This window comes from Heptranchias perlo, chromosome 33, assembly GCF_035084215.1.
Source record: "Heptranchias perlo isolate sHepPer1 chromosome 33, sHepPer1.hap1, whole genome shotgun sequence".
Taxonomy (NCBI): Eukaryota; Metazoa; Chordata; class Chondrichthyes; order Hexanchiformes; family Hexanchidae; genus Heptranchias; species Heptranchias perlo.
In genome coordinates, this window is record NC_090357.1 from 24,388,859 (window position 1) to 24,414,910 (window position 26,052).

General features: G+C 44.6%; 1 protein-coding gene across 2 annotated transcripts in view; it reads right to left on the bottom strand.

Annotated features, from left to right (window-relative positions):
* LOC137301528 (arginyl-tRNA--protein transferase 1-like) overlaps window positions 1–26,052 on the bottom strand; it is a 59,632-nt gene that overhangs the window by 5,035 nt on the left and 28,545 nt on the right. The window contains exons 5-11 of one of the 2 annotated variants that reach the window (XM_067971067.1): window positions 22,862–23,041; window positions 21,060–21,385; window positions 15,742–15,849; window positions 8,112–8,144; window positions 6,373–6,554; window positions 3,602–3,701; window positions 1,600–1,720 (exon numbers count right to left, since the gene is read on the bottom strand). In XM_067971067.1, coding sequence (XP_067827168.1) covers window positions 1,600–1,720; window positions 3,602–3,701; window positions 6,373–6,554; window positions 8,112–8,144; window positions 15,742–15,849; window positions 21,060–21,385; window positions 22,862–23,041 — 1,050 coding nt within the window. Of the gene's footprint in view, window positions 1–1,599; window positions 1,721–3,601; window positions 3,702–6,372; window positions 6,555–8,111; window positions 8,145–15,720; window positions 15,850–21,059; window positions 21,386–22,861; window positions 23,042–26,052 lie in introns of both variants that reach the window. The other variant, XM_067971066.1, reaches the window with a different exon arrangement.

Genomic DNA, 26,052 nt, shown 5'->3' on the forward strand with positions numbered 1-26,052 from the left:
GAACGGCCGATGGTGTGTGACTTGGAGGAGGACTTGGTGGTGTTCCCATGCGCCTGCTGTCCTTGTCCTCCTAGGTGGCGGAGGTCATGGGCTTGGGTGGTGCTGTCGAAGTAGCCTTGCTGACTTGCTGCAGTAAATCCTGGAGATAATACACACTGCAGCCATGGTGCGCCAGTGGTGAAGGGAGTGGATGTTTAAGCCAGTGGATTGGGTGCCGTTCAAGCAGACTGCATTATCCTGAATGTTGTTGAGCTTTGCGAATGTTGCTGCACCCATCCAAGCAAGCAGAGAGTATTCCATCGCACTCCTGACTTGTACCTTGTAGGTGGTGGAGTGGCTTTAAGGAGCCAAATGAGCCAAAGTCAAGCCTGAGAAGCTGAAATTGGGACATTTACTTCTGCCATAAGATAAATAGGTCAATAACATCAGTAATTCATCAAATGGTGAATGGAATTTTAAACCGTACATTTACCAGCAGTCTGGCTTCTTCTGAGCACCTCCTCACAGCTAAAAAACTAATAGCAGCAACTTAGTGGCACGGGGATTAGATCTACACCCCAGTGCCGTGAGGCAGTGTCTGGTGTTGCAATGTGCTTGCCACGTTTTGAGATTTTTGAATATTTTTCCCATGATTTTGGTCAGGAGTTACATTTAAATGCTGGCCTTGTCAAAGCAAAGTGTCCTCCCAAAAGACTGTAAACAATAAGCAGTTTGCTAGTCTGTCTCAGTGATCGATGAACACCTCATACCCACTGGGGTTGTCTGTCATGGGCCTTCCCTACAGATTGTGAACACAGCGGTAAAAACAGAGATAAAAACACACACTGGTGGTCAGGTTTTTAAAGAGAAAGTTGCAAAGGCAAGTTTTCGCCAGGCTCAGAAAGTTAGAATGTAGAAGGACAGTTAAAAGTTACTTTGTTTAAGTCAAGTAAGGTAACCCACTGATGTGGGGAAGCAAAGCACGTTCATTATTTTGTATTATTATGCAAAGACACATTTTACTCTTGTGCCAAGTGACTCAGTTCATACCTGTGAAATAAAGCAGTTTACTGATCTGTATCTGGCCTCATATTATCATGTTTTCTCATGGCCTGCCTTGAGAAAGATTCAAGAGGCACACATGTGCAAAAGACACAAATATCCAGTTCAGAGAACAAAGGGTTACTGTTGTTACACCGTTGGGTTACGCTGTTCTTTAAGTAGATATTAGGCAGTTTAAGTCAACTCTGTTACATAAGGGGCATGAGATTCACTTACAGAAGTGACTGATGTAACTGCACCATTTTAAACCACTAGTACATTGTCTGTGGTTAGTTGAATATAGGCTCTTTTTATATTCAAAATGGCAATGGAGCCAGGAGACAGACTTCAGAAACTTGCTCATTAGCACTACATAGTGGCCAGAGGCTGCGACTACATTGTGACAGTTGACACAGAAAAATTGAATAAGAAATGTCGACGTTGGTAATTTACAATGGTAAATGCTGACAGGACAGTGTGATGGAAAATTGTGACAATAGGAAGAAAGGCTTGTGGACAGGAAGTATGAGCTTTACACAAGACTTTTAAATAATATACAGATTAGCAGTTGGCACCAACCTGTGTCTTCTCCATCGTAAAGCCTGGCATATTTGTTTATCTCCAGCTTGGGTAAGCATTTTTCCACAGATACCCAGCGCCCAGATAGAGGACACAGTAGCTCAGTTGGCTGGTACAGAAGCTACAATGGAAAATATAGGGATTAAGCAGAAGGTTCAGTTCAAAGGCTTCAGTGAACATTGCGTAGATTAAGAATTACCCAAAATTCCTCTTGAACCAGGTCAGATTTCTGCCCCTTCCATTCATCTCTCCCAGGTTTGAAACATTAGTGTTTAAACCACCAAGAGCGGTGATGCAACACAAATACAGGGCTAAAAAGGCAATGTTACTTTGCTTCAGTAATGGATGTATGCATGCAACGCCAATAACATTTGACTCAATGACATCACCAGTGACATGCTGACATCACCGGTGACACAATGACATCACCGGTGACACAATGACATCACTGGTGACACAATGACCTCACGTGTTGCCAAGCAGGCCACCAAAAACAAAGAAAATCAAAAACCTAAAGGCCAAAAAGAAAACAGCAGAAACCTGGTGTCGTGAGTGGACATCTTCTAAATGCATTTAATTGAACAATGGAGTTTCCTTTTAAAGGAGCATGAGACCCATTCCAGTAACAAATCAGACAGAAAATCACCAATAGTCCGTGTCCAAATTTGCAATAAGCACTTCTACCCGCCAAGCTCTTACCCCTGGGGGCTAGAGAGAAAAATCCTATACTCAATAAGAACTGTGTAAACAGCAGTGACACTATAGGACGCTCGACTATATTTATAAAGAAGATAGATAATTATAGAATAAATATATTTTGTAGCATTATAGCATCCATTGGCGACAATAAAGGGAAAAGTATTCTACTGAAATGTCAGATAATATTAAAGGAAGGTAATTATTTAGTAAACCCTTATCACTTCTAGCTACACTGCTTTAGAAGAACTGACTGAAAGCACTCTTAAAGCAAACATTTGTGGATTTGAACTGTGTGAAATTCCTTTATTCAATATCTTGAATAGGTGGTAATCTGAATGACCGACAAAGGAATTTACTTTGAACATATTAACACGTTCATTGCCAATATCAAATAACATAAATCCAACCCATTTGTGTCAAACTTCTCCTCTGACACATATCTCCTCTCCATTGGCATCATGAATGGATTGCTCATTGGTTCATGATATCACTGGAGAAAAAAAATGATGTCACATGAGGGGGAGCTTTAAACAAGTCCATCAGACTGACTCTGACCACATAGTTCTATAGCGTGAGGGATGAGGAAATGACTTAGAGACACCAGCAACCCTTGCTGTGTAGTGGACATGTTATTTCTTCCTTTTAGAAATGTTTCATTCATTCTCAGGATGTGGGCATCGCTGGCAAGGACGGCATTTATTGCCCATCCCTCGTTGCCCTGAGAAGGTGGTGGTGGACCTTCTTCTTGAACCGCTGGTGTGGCACTGGAGTCACATATAGACCAGACTGGGTAAGGCCGGCAGGTTTCCTAAAGGACATTAGTGAACCTGTTGGGTTTTTACGATAATCTGACAGCTTCATGGTCACTTGTACTGATACACGAGTGCATTGATGATGGTGTAGAGCAAATAACTCCCTCCAGCTTTAGTAGCTCCCCATTTGAGCCGAGAAAATGTGGTCAAAGGTCGACCTGGTCATGCCATGTTGTTTGCAGGCCTTTGCCGCCACTGCAGTTTAAGCCAATCACAAAAATTTTACCCACTTGGTGAGACTCAGCCATGGACTTCCCACCCCTGTAAACAAAATCAGCAACCCACAGAATGGGAATTACATTTAATACCAGATACCCTATGCTCCCAAGGGAAGTATGTTAGTACCCCTCCATTCCATCAAATCAAGTCAACAACGTCAATGGACATAAGACTAAACAGGATTATTCTTAACTTACAATGGATTCCCCACCTGAACCATGCAGTGCCAGAATAAAACATACCCAAGGTTTTTTGAAGATGTCCCTGCTTACCTTGTATTTTACTTTAATGCAGGAGTGCACATAAGGACCCAAGTAATAATACTTCATTCTTGGAACCTTCTCATTCAGTCTTTGGGTTAGTGCTATTTCCCTAAAAGACAGTAGGAATAGTGTCACATGTAGCAGCATGTCATTACTTCAGGGCACCTCTACCTCTCCCGAGCAGATATAGCATTGGTCAAATGCAGAATAAAGCTCCCCTTCCTTTGCCTCTTCAGGCAGACCCTGCTCAGGTACACACAGGTCAGGTGCAGGGAAAAGCTCTCTTTACTGCATCAAACTAATTGGGGGAAGGTTTCCTCTATGGGAAATTGTAAACTTGAGTATAAAGAACAAGTTTAAAATTTCATTACGAATAACAACCAGGAAATCTTCCCATTATGGGATTTATTTTTATCCAACTGCTAATATTAGCAAAAAAAATTTGGTGGGAGTGTAAATGGGTTTTCTTGTTTCATATTCGGATCTGTTTTTCCACTGACTTTAACAAGTGGGGGAAAATATCCCCACACATTTGCCTTCATCCCTATTGGGCCATTACAAATTCTCCATTACCTTCTGGCTGCTTTGGGTGACACCGCCAAGTGTTGAACTATGAGCAGTTCTACCCTGGGCTGCTGTCACCACTCGAAGCTCAGTTGAGACTGGTTGAAACTTCTTTTTACTTAGAATCCTTACAGATGGCAGGGATAGTACTCATGTCCCAGAAGCAGTAGCGGAGCTAGCTTTGGCCAACGAGGGAGGGGAGGGGGATCGATCTCGAGGTCTGGCCAACTTGGCAGGAAGCGGGCCGAGCTAAAAACAGGGGAATGCCATCTTACCCAGTCCGAAGGCGGAGGCAGGAAGCGCACACACTCATAGGCCGAACCTGAAGGCCAAATACAGGTGGCAGAGGATCCTGGGAGTGAAACAGAAGCGGTCCTGCAGAGGCATGTTGGCCAATTTCAAAATGCTAGAGTGGGGGTGGGGTGGGGGTCGTGATCCCCCTGAACTCCCCCACTCCCCCAACTGGGTCCGCCACTGCCCAGAAGCGTATGGCCAATATTGTAGCCGGCCTCCCACCTTCCACCCTCCGTAAACTTGCACTCATCCAAAACTCTGTTGTCCGTATTGTAACTCACACCACGTCATGTTCACACATCACCTCCTGAGCTCGCTTCAATTTTAAAATTCTCATCCTTGAATTCAAAATCCCTCGTCCCTCCCTATCTCCGTAACCTCCTCTAGCCCTACAACCCTCCGAGATCTCTGTGCTCCTCCAATTTTGGCCTCTTGCGCATCCCCGATTTTGATCGCTCCACCATTGGCAGCCGTGCCTTCAGCCGTCTAGGCCCCAAGCTTTGGAATTCCCTCCCTAAACCTCTCCGCCTCTCTACCTCTCTCTCCTCCTTTGAGTCGCTCCTTAAAACCTACCTCTTTGACCAAGCTTTTGGTCACCTGTCCTAGTATCTTTATGTGGCTTGGTGTCAAATTTTATCTGATTACGCTCCTCTGAAGCGCCATGGGACGTTAAAGGTGCTATATAAATGCAAGTTGTTGTTGTTGATGTTGCCCATTGCCCAGTCAGTCTCTGATTGCCTGGCAGAGCATTAGATGTTAATGTACATAAAGTACAGCATCTCATGGCTGTATATTCCAAGACATCGGAGACAAAATAAAACATTTAACATGCATCTTGGTTAGAGATGGTTTTTGTGAGGTTGTTTACTGACCTAGGGCTGTGTTTTCAATGCCGCGTGTAGCTTGGCTGTATTATTGTTTGTAGATTGGGAAAGTGACCTTGCAGCTGTTCCAAGAACAGACAAAACCTCCCAGGACAGTCCATGGAGCACAGTGGCTTGGCATTTCTGAAGGTCTGTGCTGTATTGGGAGTGTCAGGCATTTGATTCCATGAGCATAAGGTCCATGTTTGGTTTGATTGCCGTGCTGCTTTTATACTGAGCTTAGTGGAGTGACAGTTCCACCAGATTCCCAAAGCGTGGGTCTCTCTCAACCAGTGGCAACCCCAGTGTAAGAAAGAAAGACTTGCATTTCTATAGTGCTTTTCACAACTTCAGGACATCCCAAAGCGCTTTACAAGCAATGAAGTACTTTGCCAAGGAAGAACAGCAAGTCCCCACAAACAGCAATGAGATAGTGACCGGATAATCTAGGTTTTTTTGTGATATTGGTTGAGGGATAAATAATAGCCAGGACATCACGGATGAACTCCCCTGCTCTTCTTCAAATAATGCCATGTGATCTTCTACATCCACCTCAGAGGGCAGACAGTGCCTCAGTTTAACATCTCATCTGAAAGACGGCACCTCTGACAGTGCAGCACTCCCTCAGTAATGCACTAGACCGTCAGCCTAGATTTTGTGCTCAAATCTCTGGAGTGGGACTTGAACCCATAACCTCCTGTCTCAGAGGCAAGAGTGCCAGCACTGAGCCACAGTGTGAACTTGCTGGATTCACGAAGTTCAGTAAAAAAATAAAACAGGCTACCTCACCCGGCATGGAGCTTTGTGCAACTGGATGCGCATATCGGGAATCTAGGTATGGAGGCCAACATGCTCGGTTCTCAGCCTGTATGATTTTCCGTTTGTTAAAATAAATGGATCAGGGCCATGAATCGGGATCACGAGCCTCCAAGATCAAATTTCCTATAGGCGCACCCACTGTGTAAAGCTTTGTTCTGGGAATGCTAATTTGTAAGATTTACTCTTGTACTAGTGCATTCGTCACCACTGTAACTCCATTTTCTGTTCTCCAGGTAGTACCTGAGTGCAGAGTAGACTCCCAACGAGAGGGATGAGTAATCTGGATCGTAGCACAGGTATTGGGAGTTAATTCCTTCCGGTAGTATATCCAACAGGCCTAGAGCTATAATCTTCCCATCCAGCAGGAACTGTTCAATGAAGGAGCCATAGCCAGTATCTGGGCCATCAGCAGGGTCCTCCCCCTGTCAGTGAGATAACGGAAACAAAGTAAGAGTGGTTCCAGCAACAGGACACAAACACATTGGGTGCAATTTTAACCTGACTCGCCCTTCGGGAAACTGATGGGATTGGGTGCAAATGCTGCTTTCACACCCCGCCCGATTTTACCCTCCATTGAAGTCAAAGGGTAGTAATATTGGGTGGGATGTTCTACCCGATCTCGTGGGTTCCCGCCCGGCGAATTAGGTTAAAATTAGCCTCCACTGTTCCTGAACCTCAGTCTTCTACATCACTACAAACTCTAACCCCTACTGGTTCAAGACAAACATCGAGAACAGGTTATGTACGGCCGATTACAGGATTATTAGAAATCGGGAAACAAAGTGGTAAAAAAAACTAAAATTAAAAATAAGCCTAGATATTTCACTGCTGCTGCAGGGATCAGAACAATTGGTAATATAAGGGACCCCTTACCTATCAGTACACTGTTAAATAGTTAACCTCTCATCTGTCTGCAGCACTAATTATATTGTAGAAGACAAACTCCTATTAATTTAATGAGAACATTTGTCCCTTAAACCCAGATTTCTCCTGTTGATTTTTTATTTTGCTCTTCAAGTTGGAGGACATTGGTGCTGGAAGCGAAATGTTTTGTACCCAGTTATAGCACAGGTTAGATGTAGGATAAGGGTCCCTCTAAATTATCCCCATCAAGCCACCGTATGGATTAGATGAAAGGGCTCATTGTCCAGTTATGTGCTGCTGCGTGGAGACTTGCACATTGGGAGTGAGCATCTAGTGTACGGGCATTAATTTTATTCATGGGCTACACGCATGCAAATTCCCCAGTATATGCCACTGGCAGGTGAGGCTTTGCACAGGGTGAATGACCACCCAATCCCCTCAGTTAGTCAGCTGTGGCTCAGTGGTAGAACTCTCACCTCTGAGTGAGAAGGTTGTGGGTTCATAGTCCCACTCCAGAGATCTCAGCACAAAAGCTAGGTTGGCACGTCAGCGCAGTACTGAGGGAGTGCTGCACTGTCAGTGGTGCTGTCTTTTGGATGAGATGTTAAACCGAGGCCCCATCTGCTCTCTCAGGTGGACATAAAGGTTCCCACGGCTCTATGCGAAGAAGAGTAGGGGAGTTCTCCCTGGTATCCTGACCAATTTTCATCCCTCAACCAACATCACCAAATAACAGATGATACGGTCGTTATCTCTTTGCTGTTTGTGGGATCTTGCTGTGCGCAAATTGGCTGCCACGTTTCCTACATTACAGCAGTGACTACACTTCAAAAGTATTTAATTGGCTGCAAAGCACTTTGGGACGTCCTGAGGTCATGAATAGCACTGTATAAATGTAAGTTTCTTTCTTTTATTGGTTTATGATTGGTCTATTATGATGCATTGACGTCTTCTACCTCTTCCCACAACTCCCGATTGGTCTGTTCTTATGCAGGACACAGCCAATGTGAAACTACCAACTGAAGAGCCAACTAACTGAGGATTTAGAGTCCACAGTAGCTATCAAATAAAGGAAAAAGCAGCATTGTAATCCACAGATGCTGTTATCTACTCACCACGAGAGGAGTACTGCAGAAAAACCTTCTGTACTGCAAGAAACAACACAACACAGTCAGTCAGACAAAGCGGTGCACAGATAGAAGTTCCTGTATCACCCTGTACTTCCTCTATACTATCGGGTACGCCTTATGAGGTGTCGCCCCTTCACAGAGCCTTGCAAAACAGGAGCCCCAAACCAGCGAATCAAACTTGGAGGTTGAATTACAGGAAGTTGACCTCTTCACTTGATTCTGAAATCCACACTCCCGTCAAGCGAGGCTCCCCTTGGAAAAGCTACCATCATATTCCAGCATGCAATAGGTTTTATTCTTGAGAATTTTATGCTCATGGATTTCACTGTTGGGCGATGGAATGGTTTCAGTTTTGGGCATCCAATGTCAAGATCAAACACTTCCAATTCAGGCTTGGATAAAGCCCCTTCTATTCTGCCCCAACAATGTGCCTCAATACCAACTTCAAAAGAGCACCGTCTATCGTACCAGAGTGACACTTCAATGTGTTTTCTGATTGGTGCTGAATTACGGTTGTGTACAGTGCCCATTGGGAACTGGATTGGGACTACTTGAGTCCTTATATCAGAGCATGGAGATTATTTTCCCGTAATTTTGTCCCTCTGACATCACGTATCCGTTGTCCTTTACCTCACTTGCCCTGAAGAACTGTCAGTCATTTTTCATGAAAGGAAATAAAAGAACAGTAACTTGAGCATGTAACAGTCACTTGGGGATGAGTTGCAGCTGTGGTCACTCATTGATTGGGTGTTGGGTTTTTCCAGTTTGACACAAACCCAACATCAACAAAGGATCTCCCTCCACCTGTATGCATCTTAGAATCATAGAATCATGGAAAATTTACGGCTCAGAAGGAGGCCATTCGGCCCATCATGTCCGCACCGGCTGAGAAACGAGCCACCCAGCCTAATCCCACTTTCCCGCATTTGGTCTGTAGCCCTGCAGGTCACAGCTCTTCAGGTGCACATCCAGGTATTTTTTTAATGAGTTGAGGGTTTCTGCCTCTACCACCCTCTGAGGCAGTGAGTTCCAGACCCCCACCACCCTCTGGGTGAAAAAATCTTTCCTCATTTCTGCTCTAATCCTTTTACCAATCACTTTAAATCTATGCCCCCTGGTTATTGACCCCTCCGCTGAGGGAAATAGGTCCTCCCTGTCCACTCTATCTAAGCCCCTCATAATTTTGTACACCTCAATCAAATCACCCCTCAGCCTCCTCTGATCCAAGGAAAACAACCCCAGCCTATCCAATCTGTTATCATAGCTAAAATTCTCCAGTCCTGGCAACATCCTCATAAATCTCCTCTGCACCCTCTCTAGTGTAATTACATCCTTCCTGTAATGTGGTGACCATAACTGTGTGCAGTACTCAAGCTGTGGCCTAACTAGTGTTTTATACAGTTTCAGCATAACATCCCTGCTTTTATATTCTGTGCGTCGGCTAATAAAGGAAAACATTCCATGTGCCTTCTTAACCACCTTATCTACCTGTCCTGCTACCTTCAGGGATTTGTGAACATGCACTCCAAGGTCCCTCACTTCCTCTACAACTCTCAGTATCCTCCCATTTATTGTGTATTCCCTTGCCTTGTTTGCTCTCCCCAAATGCATCACCTCACACTTCTCTGGATTGAATTCCATTTGCCACTTTTCTGCCCATCTGACCAGTCCATTGATATCTTCCTGCAGTCTACAGCTTTCCTCCTCACTATCAACCACACGGCCTAAGTCCAAATCGTTAATGTATACCACAAAAGCAAAGGACCCAGTACCGAGCCCTGCGGAACCCCACTGGAAACAGCCTTCCAGTCGCAAAAACACCCGTCGACCATTACCCTTTGCTTCCTGCCACTGAGCCAATTTTGGATCCAATTTGCTACATTCCCTTGGATCCCATGGGCCTTCATTTTTTTGACCAATCTGCCATGTGAGACCTTGTCAAAAGCCTTGCTAAAATCCATGTAGACTACATCAATTGCGCTACCCTCATCGACCCTCCTTGTTATCTCCTCAAAAAATTCAATCAAGTTAGTCAGACACGACCTCCCTTTAACAAATCCGTGCTGACTTTCCTTGATTAGTCCGCATCTTTCTAAGTGATTCCAATAATTTGCCCATTACCGAGATTAGAATGACTGGCCTGTAATTACTCGGTCTATCCTTCGCTCCCTTTTTAAACAACGATACAATGTTAGCAGTCCTCCAATCCTCCGGCACTATGCCCATATCCAGTGAATTTTGGAAAATGATTTCCTCCCTGGCTTCTTTTAACAGCCTGGGATACATTTCATCCGTCCCTGGTGATTTATCTACTTATCTAATCCCCTTAATACTTCCTCTCTCACTATGTTTATCCCATCCAATATTTCACACCTCCTCCTCCTTAACTTCAATCCCTGCATCATCCCTCTCCTTTGTGAGGACAGATGCAAAATATTCATTAAGAACCATACCCACATCTTCCGCCTCCACACATAGTTTACCTTTTTGGTCTCTAATAGGCCCTACTCTTTCCTTAGTTATCCTCTTGCTCTTAATGTATTTATAAAACATCTTTGGGTTTTCTTTGATTTTGCCTGCTAATATTTTTTTATGCCCTCTCTTTGCTTTCCTAATTTCCTTTTTAACTTCACCCCTGCACTTTGTATACTCCTCTAAGTTTTCTGTAGTATTAAGTTCCCGGTATCTATCATAGGCTTTCTTTTTCTGCCTTATCTTACCCTGAATGCTTCTTGACATCCAGGGGGCTCTAGATTTGGCAGCCCCTCCCTTTTTCTTTGTGGGAACATGTTTACCCTGAACCCCTTGATTGTCTCCCACTGCTCTGACACTGATTTACCTTCAAGTAGCTGTTTCCAGTTTACTTCTGCTAAATCACTTCTCAGTTTGGTAAAATTGGCCTTTCCCCAATTGAAAACTTTAACTCCTGCTCTGTCTTTGTCCTTTTCCATAACTATGCTAAAACTAACTGTATTATGATCACTACCACCAAAATGCTCTCCCACTGCTACTTCTTCCTCCTGCCCCTCTTCATATCCTAGAATTAAATCTAGAACTGCCTCCCCACCCCCTCATTGGGCTTGCTATATACTGGCTAAAAAAATTCTCCTGTATGCAATTTAAGAATTCTGTACCATTCACACTGTTTGTATCCCAGTTAATATTAGGGTAGTTGAAATTCACACTGTATCCCAGTTAATATTAGGGTAGTTGAAATCTCCTACTATTACTGCCTTATTGTTTTTGCACTTCTCAGAAATGTGCCTACATATTTGCTCCTCTATCTCCCTCTGACTGTTTGGGGGTCTATGGTACACTCCCAGTAGTGTGACTGCCCCTTTTTTATTCTTTAGCTCAACCCATAAGGCATCATTTGATGCTCCTTCTAAAATATCATCCCTCCTCACAACTGCACTTGTTTCCTTAACCAATCTTACCCCCTCACCACCTGTTCGTTCATATAATATATATATTTACAAAACATGGGGGTACAATAGTGTACTGGTTATGGTACTGGACTAGCAACCCAAAGGTTGTGAATTCAGATCTTACTAAGGCACGTTGTGAAACTGAAGTAAAAAAGAAAGACTCACATTTAGACAGTGCCTTTCAGGACGTCCCAAAGTGCTTTACAATCAATGAAGTATTTTTGCAGTGTACTCACTATTGTGATGTAGGAAATGCGGCAGCCAATTAGTACATTACAAAAGTGACTGCACTTCAAAAGTGCTTCAGTGGCTGTAAAGCGCTTTGGGGCGTCCCGAGGTTGTGAAAGGCGCGATAGAAATGCAAGTCTTTCTTTTTTTCCCTTAAAATGAATCATTCATTCATTCATTTCTCTGTTCTTAATTTTTAGTATTTTGCCTTTCCCCCGTTTCAGGGAGAAATACTGAGGAACTTCTTCCTGGGTGGAATATTCTGTGATTTGCAAGGGCAAAAGTATCATCCTCAGACCCATCGTGACAGCTCGCTTAGAAGGACCGGTTTGGATAACATACTGCTCCTTCCTGATAGTTGCCATTCTGTTACATTAGAACAACACCCTTCTTCACTATAAACTAACAAACAAATGGCACAGCCAATAGTAATCCATATAGAGTAGAATTACATAGAATTTACAGCACAGAAACAGGCCATTCGGCCCAACTGGTCTATGCTGGTGTTTATGCTCCACACGAGCCTCCTCTCCCCCTACTTCATCTCACCCTATCAGCATATCCTTCTATTCCTTTCTCCCTCATGTGTTTATCTATCTTCCCTTTAAATGCATCTATACTATTCGCCTCAACTACTCCTTGTGGTAGTGAGTTCCACATTCGAACCACTCTCTGGGTAAAGAAGTTTCTCCTATATTCCCTATTGGGTTTATTAGTGACTATTTTATATTTATGGCCCCTAGTTCTGGTCTCCCCCGCAAGTGGAAACATCTTCTCTACATCTAACCTATCAAACCCTTTCATTATCTTAAAGACCTCTATCAGGTCACCTCTCAGTCTTCTCTTTTCTAGAGAAAAGAGCCCCAGCCTGTTCAGACTTTCCTGATAGGTATAACCTCAGTTCTGGTATCATCCTAGCAAACCTTTTTTGCACCTTCTCCAGTGCCTCTGTATCCTTTTTATATGGAGACCAGAACTTTGCGCAGTACTCCCAAATGTGGTCTAACCAAGGTTTTACATAAGTTTAACATAACTTCCCTGCTTTTCAATTCTATCCCTCAAGAAATGAACCCCAATACTTTGCTTGCTTTTTCTATGGCCTATCACTTCTCACTCCTCTGCGTTAAATTTAATCTGTCATGTGTCTGCCTATATCACCAGTCTGTTTATGTCCTCCTGAAGTCTGTTACTATCCTCCTCATTGTTTACTACATTCCCAAGTTTCGTGTCCTCTGGAAACTTTGAAATTATACCCCGTATATCCAAATCCAGGTCATTAATATATATCAAAAAGAGCAGTGGTCCTAATATTGACGCCTGGGAACACCACTGTATACTTCCCTCCAGTCTGAAAAACAACCGTTCACCACCACTCTGCTTTCTGTCCCTTAGCCAATTTTATATCCACGCTGCCACTGTCCCTTTAATCCCATGGGCTTTATTTTTGCTCACAAGTCTATTATGTGGCACTTTATCAATTGCCTTTTGAAAGTCCATACACACATCACCCACACTATTCTCATCAACCCTCTCCATCACTTCATCAAAGAACTCAATCAAGTTAGTCAAACACAATTTTCCTTTAACAAATCCATGCTGACTTTCATTTATTAGCCCATACTTTTCCAAGTGCCAATAATTTTGTCCCAGATTATTGTCTCTAAAAGTTTCTCCGCCACCGACATTGGTCTGACTGGCCTGTAATTGCCAGGTTTATCCCTCTCCCCTTTTTTGAACAGGGGTGTAACATTTGCAATCCTCTAATCCTCCAGCACCACCCCCATATCTAAGGAGGATTGGAAGATTGTGGCCAGAGCCTCTGCAATTTCCACCCTTACTTCCCTCAGTAACCTAGAATGTGTCCCATCTGGACTGGGTGACTTTTCTGCATTGAGCAATGCTAACCTTTTAAGTACCTCTTCTATCTATTTTTATCCTATCGAATATCGCTACTGCCTTTTCCTTCACTGCTAATCCAAATCAAATTCTGATCAACAGCAGCATCAACCAATAGGACGCTAGCTAAAAAAACAACGCCAAACTGAAATTGGTAGAATGTTGTCAACAACCTTGGACCTTGAACTTTGTAAAACATCTGATGACTTTACTGCTCCACTAATGAGGAGATTAAGTATTGATGGGTTTGTAATGTTCAATCATTAGTTCTAGCAGCATGTTCCCTTCTAGATTTGCATTTCCAATGGTGGACAGGTTAGTCTACCTAAATGACAACTCTCAGGAGGCTGCCCGCGGAATTTCTCGAGCTTTATTCAAAAGGGGCAACTTTCTGACCTCTAACTCTTGGTCGGGAGCTTCACCCAACATGACCACTCATCAGAAATTTGGATGCACTTTGCGTAAGATTTTCTGACCGGGCACTCCTGGCAGCGACATTCCCCACCGGCAGCACAAAGTTGGAAGTTTATCCCTAAAATGTCTGCCTCCTTCTCTGAGCATATGCTGTTGATAAATCAATCTCATTTTGGACCACTAGATGCTTCTATACAGCTTTAACATATCATTACACCTCCATTTCTTCCTAGTAGCTTTTTTTTAACTAAACTCAAAATTCAAATAAACTCTTCACTGTACATAGGGATTATTATTATCTGATTATCATACTTTTGTAGTCTCATCTCTCAAACTGGAGTCCATTATCTGAAAGTGCTTCATGTGGGATATCTAGCAAGCTGCTTCTGGCAATTTGTAAATCACAATTGAATTCTTGGTGTTGGCTAATTTACTGAGTTCAGAAGAATTTGAAATAGTCTACAGTGATTAAATATTGATCAGAATGAAATTCATATCATCAGTCCCAACCTTCTGCCGTGGTCTGCTTGGGATGTCATTGGCTCTTTGCTCACTTTCTTTCTCTCTGTATTCCATGTTGGACATCGGATGACCATGTCCGCTAATCTGTTGGATTTTTCAATTCCTGGGTGGCTTAGATGTATTTTTACTCAGACTGGCAGGGACAGGAACCTTGTGACTTCTGAAAGAAAGACTCTACACATTCCCCTCCCCGCCCCCAATTGTGGCATCTAACTGTTAAACAATTCCAGGGTTTTAGCTAATCTATCTGAAAGTTCATTCCATGTGTTAATCATTCTTTGTCTGAACTTTTTGATATTGGTCCTAAATTTGCCTTTAACAGTTTGAATCAGTGTCCCCTTGTCTACTCTCACAATTTATTTTGCAGTAATCTTCCAAACCTGCCTTTTCCATATTCTTTACAATCTTGCACAACTAATTTCTCAGAAAAGCCCTAGCCCCTGCAGTCTGTCCTCAGACCACCAATGTTAAGGATCAGCCTCATGACTTTCCTCTGAACTGCCTCCAGTGCTCGAATGATTCCCTTGAATGGGCACAGTACTCGAACTGTGGCCGGGACGAAGGACTGTACAGTTTGAGTTTGACCTCCACTGACTTGCATTCCATTGGCTTTGTTGATTGCTGCTCTGCAATGATCAAACGTGCAGAGCATTGAGTCTAGTCAGACTCTGGGATCCCTTTCACCTACATCCCTAGCTATTTCAACACCATTCACGGAGTGCGTGTGGTGCCCATCTTTCTTCTTCCTAAGTGAAGCACTTTACATTTAAATTTCAACTTCCATCGCTCCGTCCACTTAAAACCAACACCATGTAAAGGTTTGTCGTCTATGTGATTGATAATTCTCGGGAGATCACTGGCAACATATCGCAAGCTTAATTTGAGACGGCTACATCCTTCTCTGAGAGCATGGGGGTCATTTTCCATGTATGTGCTGGTGGCAGGGAATCTTGCCCGTCGACCGCACTGCCCGTGACTTTCTGCTACCGTCAGGAGAGGTTCCCCAATGCCAGCACATAGTCAGACCCCTAGGGCGTCTTATGTCAATCCCACCTCCAACCAGCAGATGGTTCTATACAGCTTTAACATATCGTTACAGTCGGTACCTCCGCCTCCGAGGCCATCACCTCAGTGTCTTTGTGCACGTGCATCTGGTAGCGTTTGTAGACCTTGTATGATTCGCCAAAGGTGGCCTGTAGCTCAGGGCTGGGTGGAGAAAGTCTCAGCAGCTTCACCTGAGAGAGGGAGAGGGAAGGAAAGGCTTTACAGGCTGCAAATATTGAGGGAGAGCAAACTACATGAACCTGGTGTTCCTCTTTTGATGTTTAGATCACTGTTTTCCTATCTAGGAAAATGACAATTCATTTATGAGCAGAGGAAGATAGGATCAGGAGTAGGCCATTCAGCCTCTTGAGCCTGTTCTATCATTTAATTAGATCATGGCTAAGAACATAAGAACATAAGAAATAGGAGCAGGAGAAGGTCATCCGGCCCCTCGAGCCTGTTCAGCCATTCAGCAAGATCATGGCTGATCTTCTACCTCAAAGCCATTTTCCTGCACCATCCCCATATCCCTTGATGCCTTTAATATCTGGAAATCTATCAATCTCTGTTTTGAATGTACTCAATGACTGAGCCTCCACAGCCCTCTGGGGTAGAGAATTCCAAAGATTCACCACCCTCTGAGTGAAGAAAGATCGAATCAGAAACTTTGACCTCTAATTATTGCCTTTAGCACCTTTAACCTAGCCTAACATCTGTCATTGGGAAAATGTTTGAATCCATTATTAAGGAAGTAGTAGCAGGATATTTGGAGACTCATAATACAATCAAGGAGAGTCAACATGGTTTTATGAAGGGGAAATCATGTCTGACAAATTCATTAGAATTATTTGAGGAAGCAATGGGCAGGGTGGATAAAGGGGAACCAATGGATGCAGTATATTTGGATTTCCAAAAGGCATTCGATAAGGTGCCACATAAAAGGTTACTGCACAAGATAAGAGCTCATGGTGTTGGGGGGTAATATACTGGCATGGATAGAGGATTGGCTAACTAACAGAAAACAAAGAGTCGGGATAAAAGAGTCATTTTCAAAATGGCAACCTGTAACTAGTGGGGTGAAGCAGGGCTCAGTGCTGGGGCCTCAACTATTTACAATATATATCAATGACTTGGATGAAGGAACAGAGTGCCTTATGGCCAATTTTGCTGATGATACAAAGATAGGTGGAAAAGCAAGTTGCGATGAGGACACAAAGTGTCTGCAAAGGGATATTGACAGGTTAAGCGAATGGGTAAAAATTTGGCAGATAGAATATAATGTGGGAAAATGTGAAGTCATCCACTTTGGGAGGAAAAATAAAAAAGCAAAATATTATTTGATTGGAGAAATACTACAAAATGCTGCGGTACAGAGGGATCTGGGTGTCCTCGTACATGAAACATAAAAAGTCAACGTACAGGTGCAGCAGGTAATCTGGAAGGCAAATGGAATATTGGCCTTTATTTCTGGGGGGATGGAGTATAAAAGCAGGGAAGTCATGCTACAACTGTACAGGGTGCTGGTGAGACCACACCTGGAGTACTGGTTACAGTTCTGGTGCCCTTATTTAAGGAAGGACATACTTGCATTGGAGGCAGTTCAGGGAAGGTTCACTAGGTTGATTCTGGGTATGGAAGGGTTGTCTTATGAGGAAAGATTGAACAGATTGGGTCTATACTCATTGGAGTTTAGAAGAATGAGAGGAGATCTTAATGAAACATACAAGATTCTGAGGGGACTCGATAGGGCAGATGCTGAGAGGATGTTACCCCTCATGGGGGAATCTAAAACTAGGGGACATAGTCTCAGAATAAGGGGTCACCCTTATAAGACGGAAATGAGGAGGAATTTCTTCTCCCAGAGGGTCGTGAATCTTTGGAATTCTTTATCCCAAAAAGCTGTGGAGGCTGAGTCATTGAATACATTCAAGGCTGAGTTAGACAAATTTTTGATCAGCAAGGGAGTCAAAGGATATGGGGAAAGGGCGTGAAAGTGGAGTTGAGGTAAAAATCAGATCAGCCATGATCTCATTGAAAGGTGGAGCAGGCTCGAGGGGCCGAATGGCCTACTCCTGCTCCTATCTCTTGTGATCTCTTATGGTCTTATAACCTGTTTTGATTTTTCTGTGGTAAGACTCTCTCTTCTTGAGGTATTTCTTTCCCCTTCCATTTTTTTGGGTGACCCTATGTCGTGTACTATCGCTGGCCATGTGGGCAACCTGCTCCCAGAGCTTTCGCCAATGTTGCATTGTACCTGGCTCTCACCCCGATTGCTTTTCCTTTGGTATGGCAAGGAGATGCCACCCCATAGCTGAATGGCTGGGATCTCCAGCTGAGTGTGTATTAGAACATGGACAGTAATCCCACTACACCATGGCTCCAATGTTCCATGTCATCACGGGACCCATTCTCAGGATGTGGGCATCACTGGCAAGGCCGGCATTTATTGCCCATCCCTAGTTGCCCTTGAGAAGGTGATGGTGGGCCTTCATCATGACCCGCTGTGGTCCATGTGGTTAAGATGCTCTCACAGTGCTGTCAGGTAGGGAGTTCTAGGAATTTGACCCAGCGACGATGAAGGAATGGCGATATATGTCCAATTCAGGATGGTGTGTGACTTGGAGGGGATTTTGTAGGTGACGGCGTCCCCATGCGCCTGCGGTCTTTGCCTTTCTAGGTGGTGGAGGTCGCGGGTTTGGGAGGTGCTGCTGAAGAAGCCTTGGCGAATTGCTGCAGTGCACCTTATAGCCACGGTACACTGCAGCCATGGTATGCCGGTGGTGGAGGGAGTGAATGTTTAGGGTGGTGGATGGGCTGTTGATCGAATGGGCTGCTTTGTCCTGGATGGTGTTGAGCTTCTTGAGTGTTTTTGGAGCTGCACTCATCCAGGCAAGTGGAAAGTACTCCATCACACTCCTGACTTGTGTCTTGTAGGAGGTGGAAAAGCTTTGGGAAGTCAGGAGGTGAGTCACTCGCCGCTGAATACCCAGCCTCTAACCTGCTCTTGTAGTTACTAGCATTTATATGCTGGCTCGATTGAGTTTCTGGTCATTGGTGACTCCCAGGATGTTGATGAGGGGGGACTCGGCGATGGTAATGCCATTGAATGTCAAGGTGAGATGGTTATGCTCTCTCTTGTCGGAGATGATCATTGATTGGCACTTGTGTGGCATGAATGTTACTTGCCACTTTATCAGCCCAAGCCTGGATGTTGTCCAGGACTTGCTGCATGCGGGCACGGACTGCTTCATTATCTGAGGAACTGCGAATGGAGCTGAACACTGTGCAATCATCAGCAAACATCCCAACTCCTGACTATATAATGGAGGGAAGGTCACTGATGAAACAGCTGAAGATAGTTGGGTCTAGGACACTGTCCTGAGGAACTCTAGCAGCAATGTCATAGGGCTGAGATGATTAGCCTCCAACAACCACAACTATCTTTCTTTGTGCCAGGTATAATTCCAGCCATAAGAGCTCCCCCATCCCCCCCACCACCCTGATCCCCATTGACTTCAATTTTACTACTGCCTTGATGTCAGGGGCAGTCACTCTCACCTCACCTCTGGAATTCAGCTCGTGTCCATGTTTGAACCATGGCTGTAGTGAGGTCTGGAGCCGAGTGGTCCTGGCAGAGCCTAAACTGAGCATCGGCGAGCAGGTTATTGGTGAGTAAGTGCCACTTGATAGCACTGTCGACGACCTTTCCATCACTTTGCTGATGACTGAGTGTAGGTTGATAGAGGGACAATTGGCTGTATGGATTTGTCTTGCTTTGCCATTAGTATGAAAATGCAATGAAAGTGCAGTGCACACTATAAAGACGTGCCTGGAGGCATCGGCTATCACATTGGCGCCAGGGCAAGTTTTACAACTGGGTTTCATAATTTGAACCTCAGTATTTATTTACTAAAAGAAAGATGAAGATGAAGATAGTAGATGGGCTCACGGCTCTGTAGGTAAACGCATCACACGGTGTGGCATGAATCCATACAGACCTTGAAGGTCTCAGGTTTGATTGCTGGCATGGGCTGCGTCAGCCGATCTCAGTGCACTGTGGGCACTACAACTGGCTCCAGCGACCCTGGTTGGGTGGGGAAAGATACCGTCCATAGTTCCCACTCCTGATGGCCGTCCAACAACCTCTACTGGAAAGTGCACATGTGTGAACAATGAGCGAGATCAGAATCGGACTCTGCTGTGTTGTCCCCTCTGGTCAAATAACACCGGCAACTCACCGTCCAGTCTCACATTTGGAGAATATTTACTCGGTTGGGTCCTGATCCTATTTGCTCCCAGCTCAATGTGTCTCAGCATTAGCTCCTGAACATGTACGGTACACACCAGGTAAAACATACACATTCTGGGACCACTAAGGTGTAGTTCATAGAAATTTCCAGCTGGAACGAAGCCACTCGACCCATCGTCCCAACACAAGGTCCGAAGCAGAGCTGCCTACTCTCTTTCCATTTCCCTGCTTTCTCCCATTATCCTTTAAGATTGTTCTTCCAGTGTTTACCTAATTGCCTCTTAAATGTCAGTTTCAACAGTGTTTGACTTAAGAACATAATAACATAAGAAATAGGTGCAGGAGTAGGCCGTGCGGCCCCTTGAGCCTGCTTCGCCATTTAATAAGATCATGGCTGACCTTCGACCTCAACTCCACTTTCCCCCCCCCCCCGATCCCCATATCCCTTGATTCGCCTAGAGCCCAAATATCTATCGATCTCAGTCTTGAATTTACTCAATGACTGAGCATCCACAGCCCTCTGGGGTGGAGAATTCAAAAGATTCACAACCCTCTGAGTGAAGAAATTCCTCCTCATCTCAGTCCTAAATGGCCGACCTCTTATCCTGAGATTATGTCCCCTAGTTCTAGACTCTCCAGCCAGGGGAAACAGCCTCTCAGCATCTACCCGATCAAGCCCTTTCAAAATCTTACATGTTTCAATGCGATCACCTCTCATTCTTCTAAACTCCAGAGAGTATAGGCCCATTCTACTCAATCTCTCACTACTGTACTTGTACCGTAATCTGGGCAAAGCAGAGAAGCTGGAATCAGTCACCAGGACAAGGGGTAAATCTTTACTTTGTGCGTCAGCGTAAAATGGGTGATAGCGAGTCCACAACATTTTACATCTCTCCTGGTTTTTGTTTCGGATGACTTCAATCAGGAGAGGTGTAAAACAGGCTGCTGATTCGCTACTACCCGTTTTACACTATCGTACAAAATCAAGATCGACCTCTCGGTGTGTTCGCCTCAGTCAAACTGAGCCACTCCCCTGACGCACTGGTCTCCAAATAACACCGAGTTAGAAGCGATCCCCTAGGACGCTCTTCATGTACAATGAACAAACAGGTTGCTCCCCTGATGAATGGGATCTGGTGTACGGTTCCTTACCTCCAGCTGGTGCAATGATGCGACAGGCGTGTTCTCCGCTATGAGCTCTTCTAATGATCTAGTGCGACTAGGCTCAGACGTGGAATGGAGTGGAGGTGGGATGGGAGATGGGTGCACAGTGCTCATGGAAGTTTGTGACAAAGATGGCTGAGGACCTGGCAAAGGAGCTGGTTCCTGACCTGGGGCCTTGTGCTCCGTCAGTCCCACCAGTTCAGATTCCGTGGATTCCAGCTCCGCCTGCTGCCCCCTCTCTGGGGTCTGCAGCAACTCCCTCCGAATCTCTTTGGTTTTGCGGCAGGTGTGGATGTGAGAGTCCGCATCTTCAACTGGGGAGAGAAAACCTGCTCGTTCAAGTGGTTTTAGAAGTCATCTTAGCCTAGCAATAAGAGACATGTTAGCACGGTCACGGGGCAGGTTAGCACGGTCACGGGGCAGGTTAATACGGTCAAGGGGCAGGTTAGCACGGCCACGAGGCAGGTTAGCACAGCCACGGGGCAGGTTAGCACGGCCACGGGGCAGGTTAGCACGGCCACGAGACACATTCTTGTCTTTTTTGATGTTTTCAAATTTTCTTCCCTCCTCCCTTGCATGCAGTGAGTCCTGCTGAGCAACAGTTCCTTGGACACCAGTACCTCACCTGAGAGGTCATTCTTTACATGTGAACCAAAACAGTGAGTTGGAAGGCTATTCAGCTCTGTGTGGCACCATAGCGGAGTCCAATCTGGTCCTCACCAAATGGACACCCATCAGTGCGAGTCGCTGGATAGTGATCAGAAGTGACAACCCTGGCTGATGTTCCCTTCAACAACTAGAGGCACTCAGGCCAATTGCTGCCTTGGCTGAGATTGGCTAACTCAGCCCAGACTGGGGATCGAACTCTTAACATTCTGGGTCTATATGGCTTTGTCCCACATCATGTAGTCTGTTTGCCCATTAAGCCATCAAGTGGACTCCACTCTCCCCCCTCCACAGTGCCAGAATCAGTGATGTAATGGTGTATAATGTACCAATTACATTTGGTGCTACAAACAATTAATACAGAATGCCTTAAACAAAACTGGTCAGATAAGGTCACAGTGCAGTAGACACAACATTTGCTGCAGTGGAATCCTTTTTCCAAGGGTTATATGATGCATTTCCTGCCTAGATTCTTCTATGAATGAACTGCCTGGAGCCTCCCTAATACCTGACGATGTTCCTTTAACATAATGCACTCCCCTAACCTTTACAAATTCCGGGAATTAGAAGGGTCCTGTTTTTTTCCCTCCCATCCTTCTCTCTTTTTCTCCCCTCCTCACCTGAAGGTGTTGTCTCATGCCGGGGTCCTGTTCCACAGTTACTGGGGGTTCCTCCAGCATTTCACCCAAGTCAACCAAGCCTCACGTCGGAGTCGACTATTTGACTATAGGAGGCACCACCGCCAAGCTCGGAGTCCACAAACCCACTTTCCAACATGGGTCACTGAACAGCGATCAGGAGCAGGAACTGTGGATGATGTTCCCTTCCCTGACTCAGGGACACTGTGGCCTGCTACTCTGGTTGAGAACAGCTAACTCAGGAGAGACAGAGGATTGAGTCTGGGCTCTTCTTGGTCTCCATGGCTCAGTACCACACCGCATACCCACTGGGCCACTGAGGAGCTTTGGGCTCCTTGCTAACAAGAATATTCAAAGCTTTAAGATCCCCAACGCATATATTAAATTTTAGCATGAAATTCTCCTCCTCCTCCCCTTGATGTCTCTCTAATAAATGCCCCATTTCCCTGAAGTATCTCATTTTCCAAATGATTGAAAGAAGCTCACCAGCCCATGTCTGGTTGTTGTTCACACACCGCTGGTCTGACGCACGGTTTGCCTCTGACCAGTCTTCCTCAGACCCCTCGGGGAATGTCCACAATGTCTGCCCAGCGGTCAGCTTTCCCTGTCCAGCTCCGGCCACTTGTTCCCCTTTATGGCACCTGGTGTCCTCCTCTGGGCTAAGCCCTTCGCAAAGAAACAACACCTCAGATTACAGGTGATAACAGTAAAGAAATTAATAAAGATACATTCGTGGCAAATACATAATCCAATTTTAAAATCTCAATCAATGGAGCTCCAATTTTATAAATGGTTTGTTATTTTTTCTTTTGATTGCTCCTCTATCATTTAGTTTCTGCTTTCCTAGATCTAAATGACTAGAGGTTATCGTTGGTGATATTTGCGATGAAGACTTAATGTGGTAGATCTTGACTCTGCACGATAGTATGAAACGAGTGACAGCGCGACGGCAGCCTGTTCGACATCTCTCCCCATTTTAATTTCCATTGACTTCAAGATGTTTAGATGCTATTTCCACTGTTCACTATTTTAACAGACCTTAATCCTTTTGAAATAATGGAGGAATGTCGTAAATGTTTGTCCAATAATTTTGAACTTCAGATCATTAAAGTGTTTTGTAAAAAAATGTAATAACTTTGTGGAGAAAAATCTATGAGTAGAAAGACAGAAACAATCAAAAAACAATTGTTCTCAGTTGCTGTTCATTTACTTGGGTCTCTTGGATGGTTCAGTGGGTGAATGCCCCACAGGGGGCGATACTGAGCTGGGCAGAGGGCGAAGGTCCCATGTCGGAACACTGGTTGGTGCTGAGTTAACTGATAGGTTGGGCGGTGGTTGGCATCCTGCAATCGCCCCTGGGCTAGAGAGGGGAGAAATTAGTCTGGGCGCCTGCTGCTGATTGCTGCACATTGACCCTTAATGGAAAGTCTGAAGGTTTGGCTATCTGAGGACAGGATTGACCTCAACTGTGCTGCCTGCTACTGTTGAATGGCCTCCGAACACTCAAGGGGATATTTTTCCGATGGGATGAGACTCGGGCGGGTTCTACAACGGGCGGACAATCCGTTCCGCCAGGTTACCACCCAGAAAATGAAAATGACCACCTCACTGTCCAGGGTCATACAAGAAGAATGGCCACTTGGGTGAGGTACAGGAGCAAGCGAGCATCTGTGGAACTGTACCGCAGCACGGGCCAAAGCCTTCAGGAGAGGGGAGGAAAATGGGAAAAGTTAACAAAAAAAAAATCTCGTCACTATTTGATTTTAGAACTGCCTCTCGCTGTTGAATCCAATCACAATTCAATCAAATCCACCTCAGTGATTCCCTGAACCATCAACTGTTGTGTGAAATAAATCAAAATGTCCGCAATCCATATCCAGCAAATCATTTTAGCTGTAAGTTTCCTTTAGCCCTGTCACCTTTGTTAATTGTATTGGTGATTTATATCAATTAGTGTTAATTGTATTCAGGTGGTGTGTATCAATTGGGTACTCTCTTGTATCCATTTATAAGAGAGCTTATCTTGGGTGAGGTGGGTGTAATGTGGATCTCTGTGAATAAAGGCTTGGAAGCAACTGAAGACCAGGCTCTAATATTCTATCCCTCACCACCTGGCTATCCAATTTATAACAACCTGTGAGATCTGATCCAATTCTCCTGAAGAGTGCAGGGGTAATTCTGACTTTGTGTAATAGTGTAAAGCAGCAGCCTCTTTTACATCTGTCCTGATTAATCGGGAGAGATGTAAAACGGGCGACTGATTCATTATCATCCATTTTACACTATCGCTCAAAGTCAAATGACGCCCTGGTTGTGGGAAGGAGGTGGGGGGGGTTCTGTTCTATATATCGTCGGGGCTAAGTGAAATGACATCAAAGGAAGAGCAAACTTGCATTTATAAACAGCTGCAGCAGCCAGTTTGTACACAGCACTGGTTCCACAAACAGTAAATGATAAATGACTAGTTCATCTGTTAATTAGTGTTATAAAAACAGAAAATGCTGGAGAAGCTCAGCAAGTGAGGCAGCATCTGTGGAGAAAGAAACAGAGTTAACAAAAGGTGACCTTTCATTAACTCTGTTTCTTTCTCCACGGATGCTGCCTCACTTGCTGAGCTTCTCCAGCATTTCCTCTTTTTATTTCCGATTACCAGCATCCACAGTATTTTGCTTTTGATTGTGTTAATTACATAAGAACATAAGAAATAGGAGCAGGAGTAGGCCAATCGGCCCCTAGAGCCTGCTCCGCCATTCAATAAGATCATGGCTGATCTGATCCTAACCTCAAATCTAAATTCATGTCCAATTTCCTGGCCGCTCCCCGTAACCCCTAATTCCCTTTACTTCTAGGAAACTGTCGATTTCTGTTTTAAATTTATTTAATGATGTAGCTTCCACAGCTTCCTGGGGCAGCAAATTCCACAGACCCACCACCCTCTGAGTGAAGAAGTTTCTCCTCATTTCAGTTTTGAAAGAGCAGCCCCTTATTCTAAGAATGTGCCCCCTCGTTCTAGTTTCACCCATCCTTGGGAACATCCTTACCGCATCCACCCGATCAAGCCCCTTCATAATCTTATATGTTTCAATAAGATCACTTCTCATTCTTCTGAACTCCAATGAGTAGAGTCCCAATCTACTCAACCTCTCCTCATATGTCCACCCCCTCATCCCTGGGATTAACCGAGTGAACCTTCTTTGTACTGCCTCGAGAGCAAGTATTAGTGTTGTTGGTTGAGGTCCAAAGGTTGACCAGAGCGGCAGGAGAACTTTCTGCTCTTCTTTGAATAGCCAGTTAGCCAAGGGACCTCTTACCTTCACTTGAACAGGCAGATGTGGCTTCAGTTTTACGTCTCATCTGGAAGACGAAGCCTCTGACAATGCAACACTCAGTACTTGCACTGGAGTGCCGGCCTGGATTATATGCTCAAGTCTCTGGAGCAGGGCTTGAACCCAATGATCTACTGATTCAGAATTGAGAGCTCTACCAGTGAGCCAAGGCTGATGATTTGCTGCTTGCGCATGGAAATTTGTCATAGAAGATCCTGGAAGCAGCAAAGATGCTGCTTTATGAGGTGATAACAAATCATTTGCCCTGGTTATGGAATTAATTAGGATGGTTAAATACGGAAGTGAAAAGTTATTTTCTTTAAAATTGGTTTTCTGGTTATGGTCTGGAAT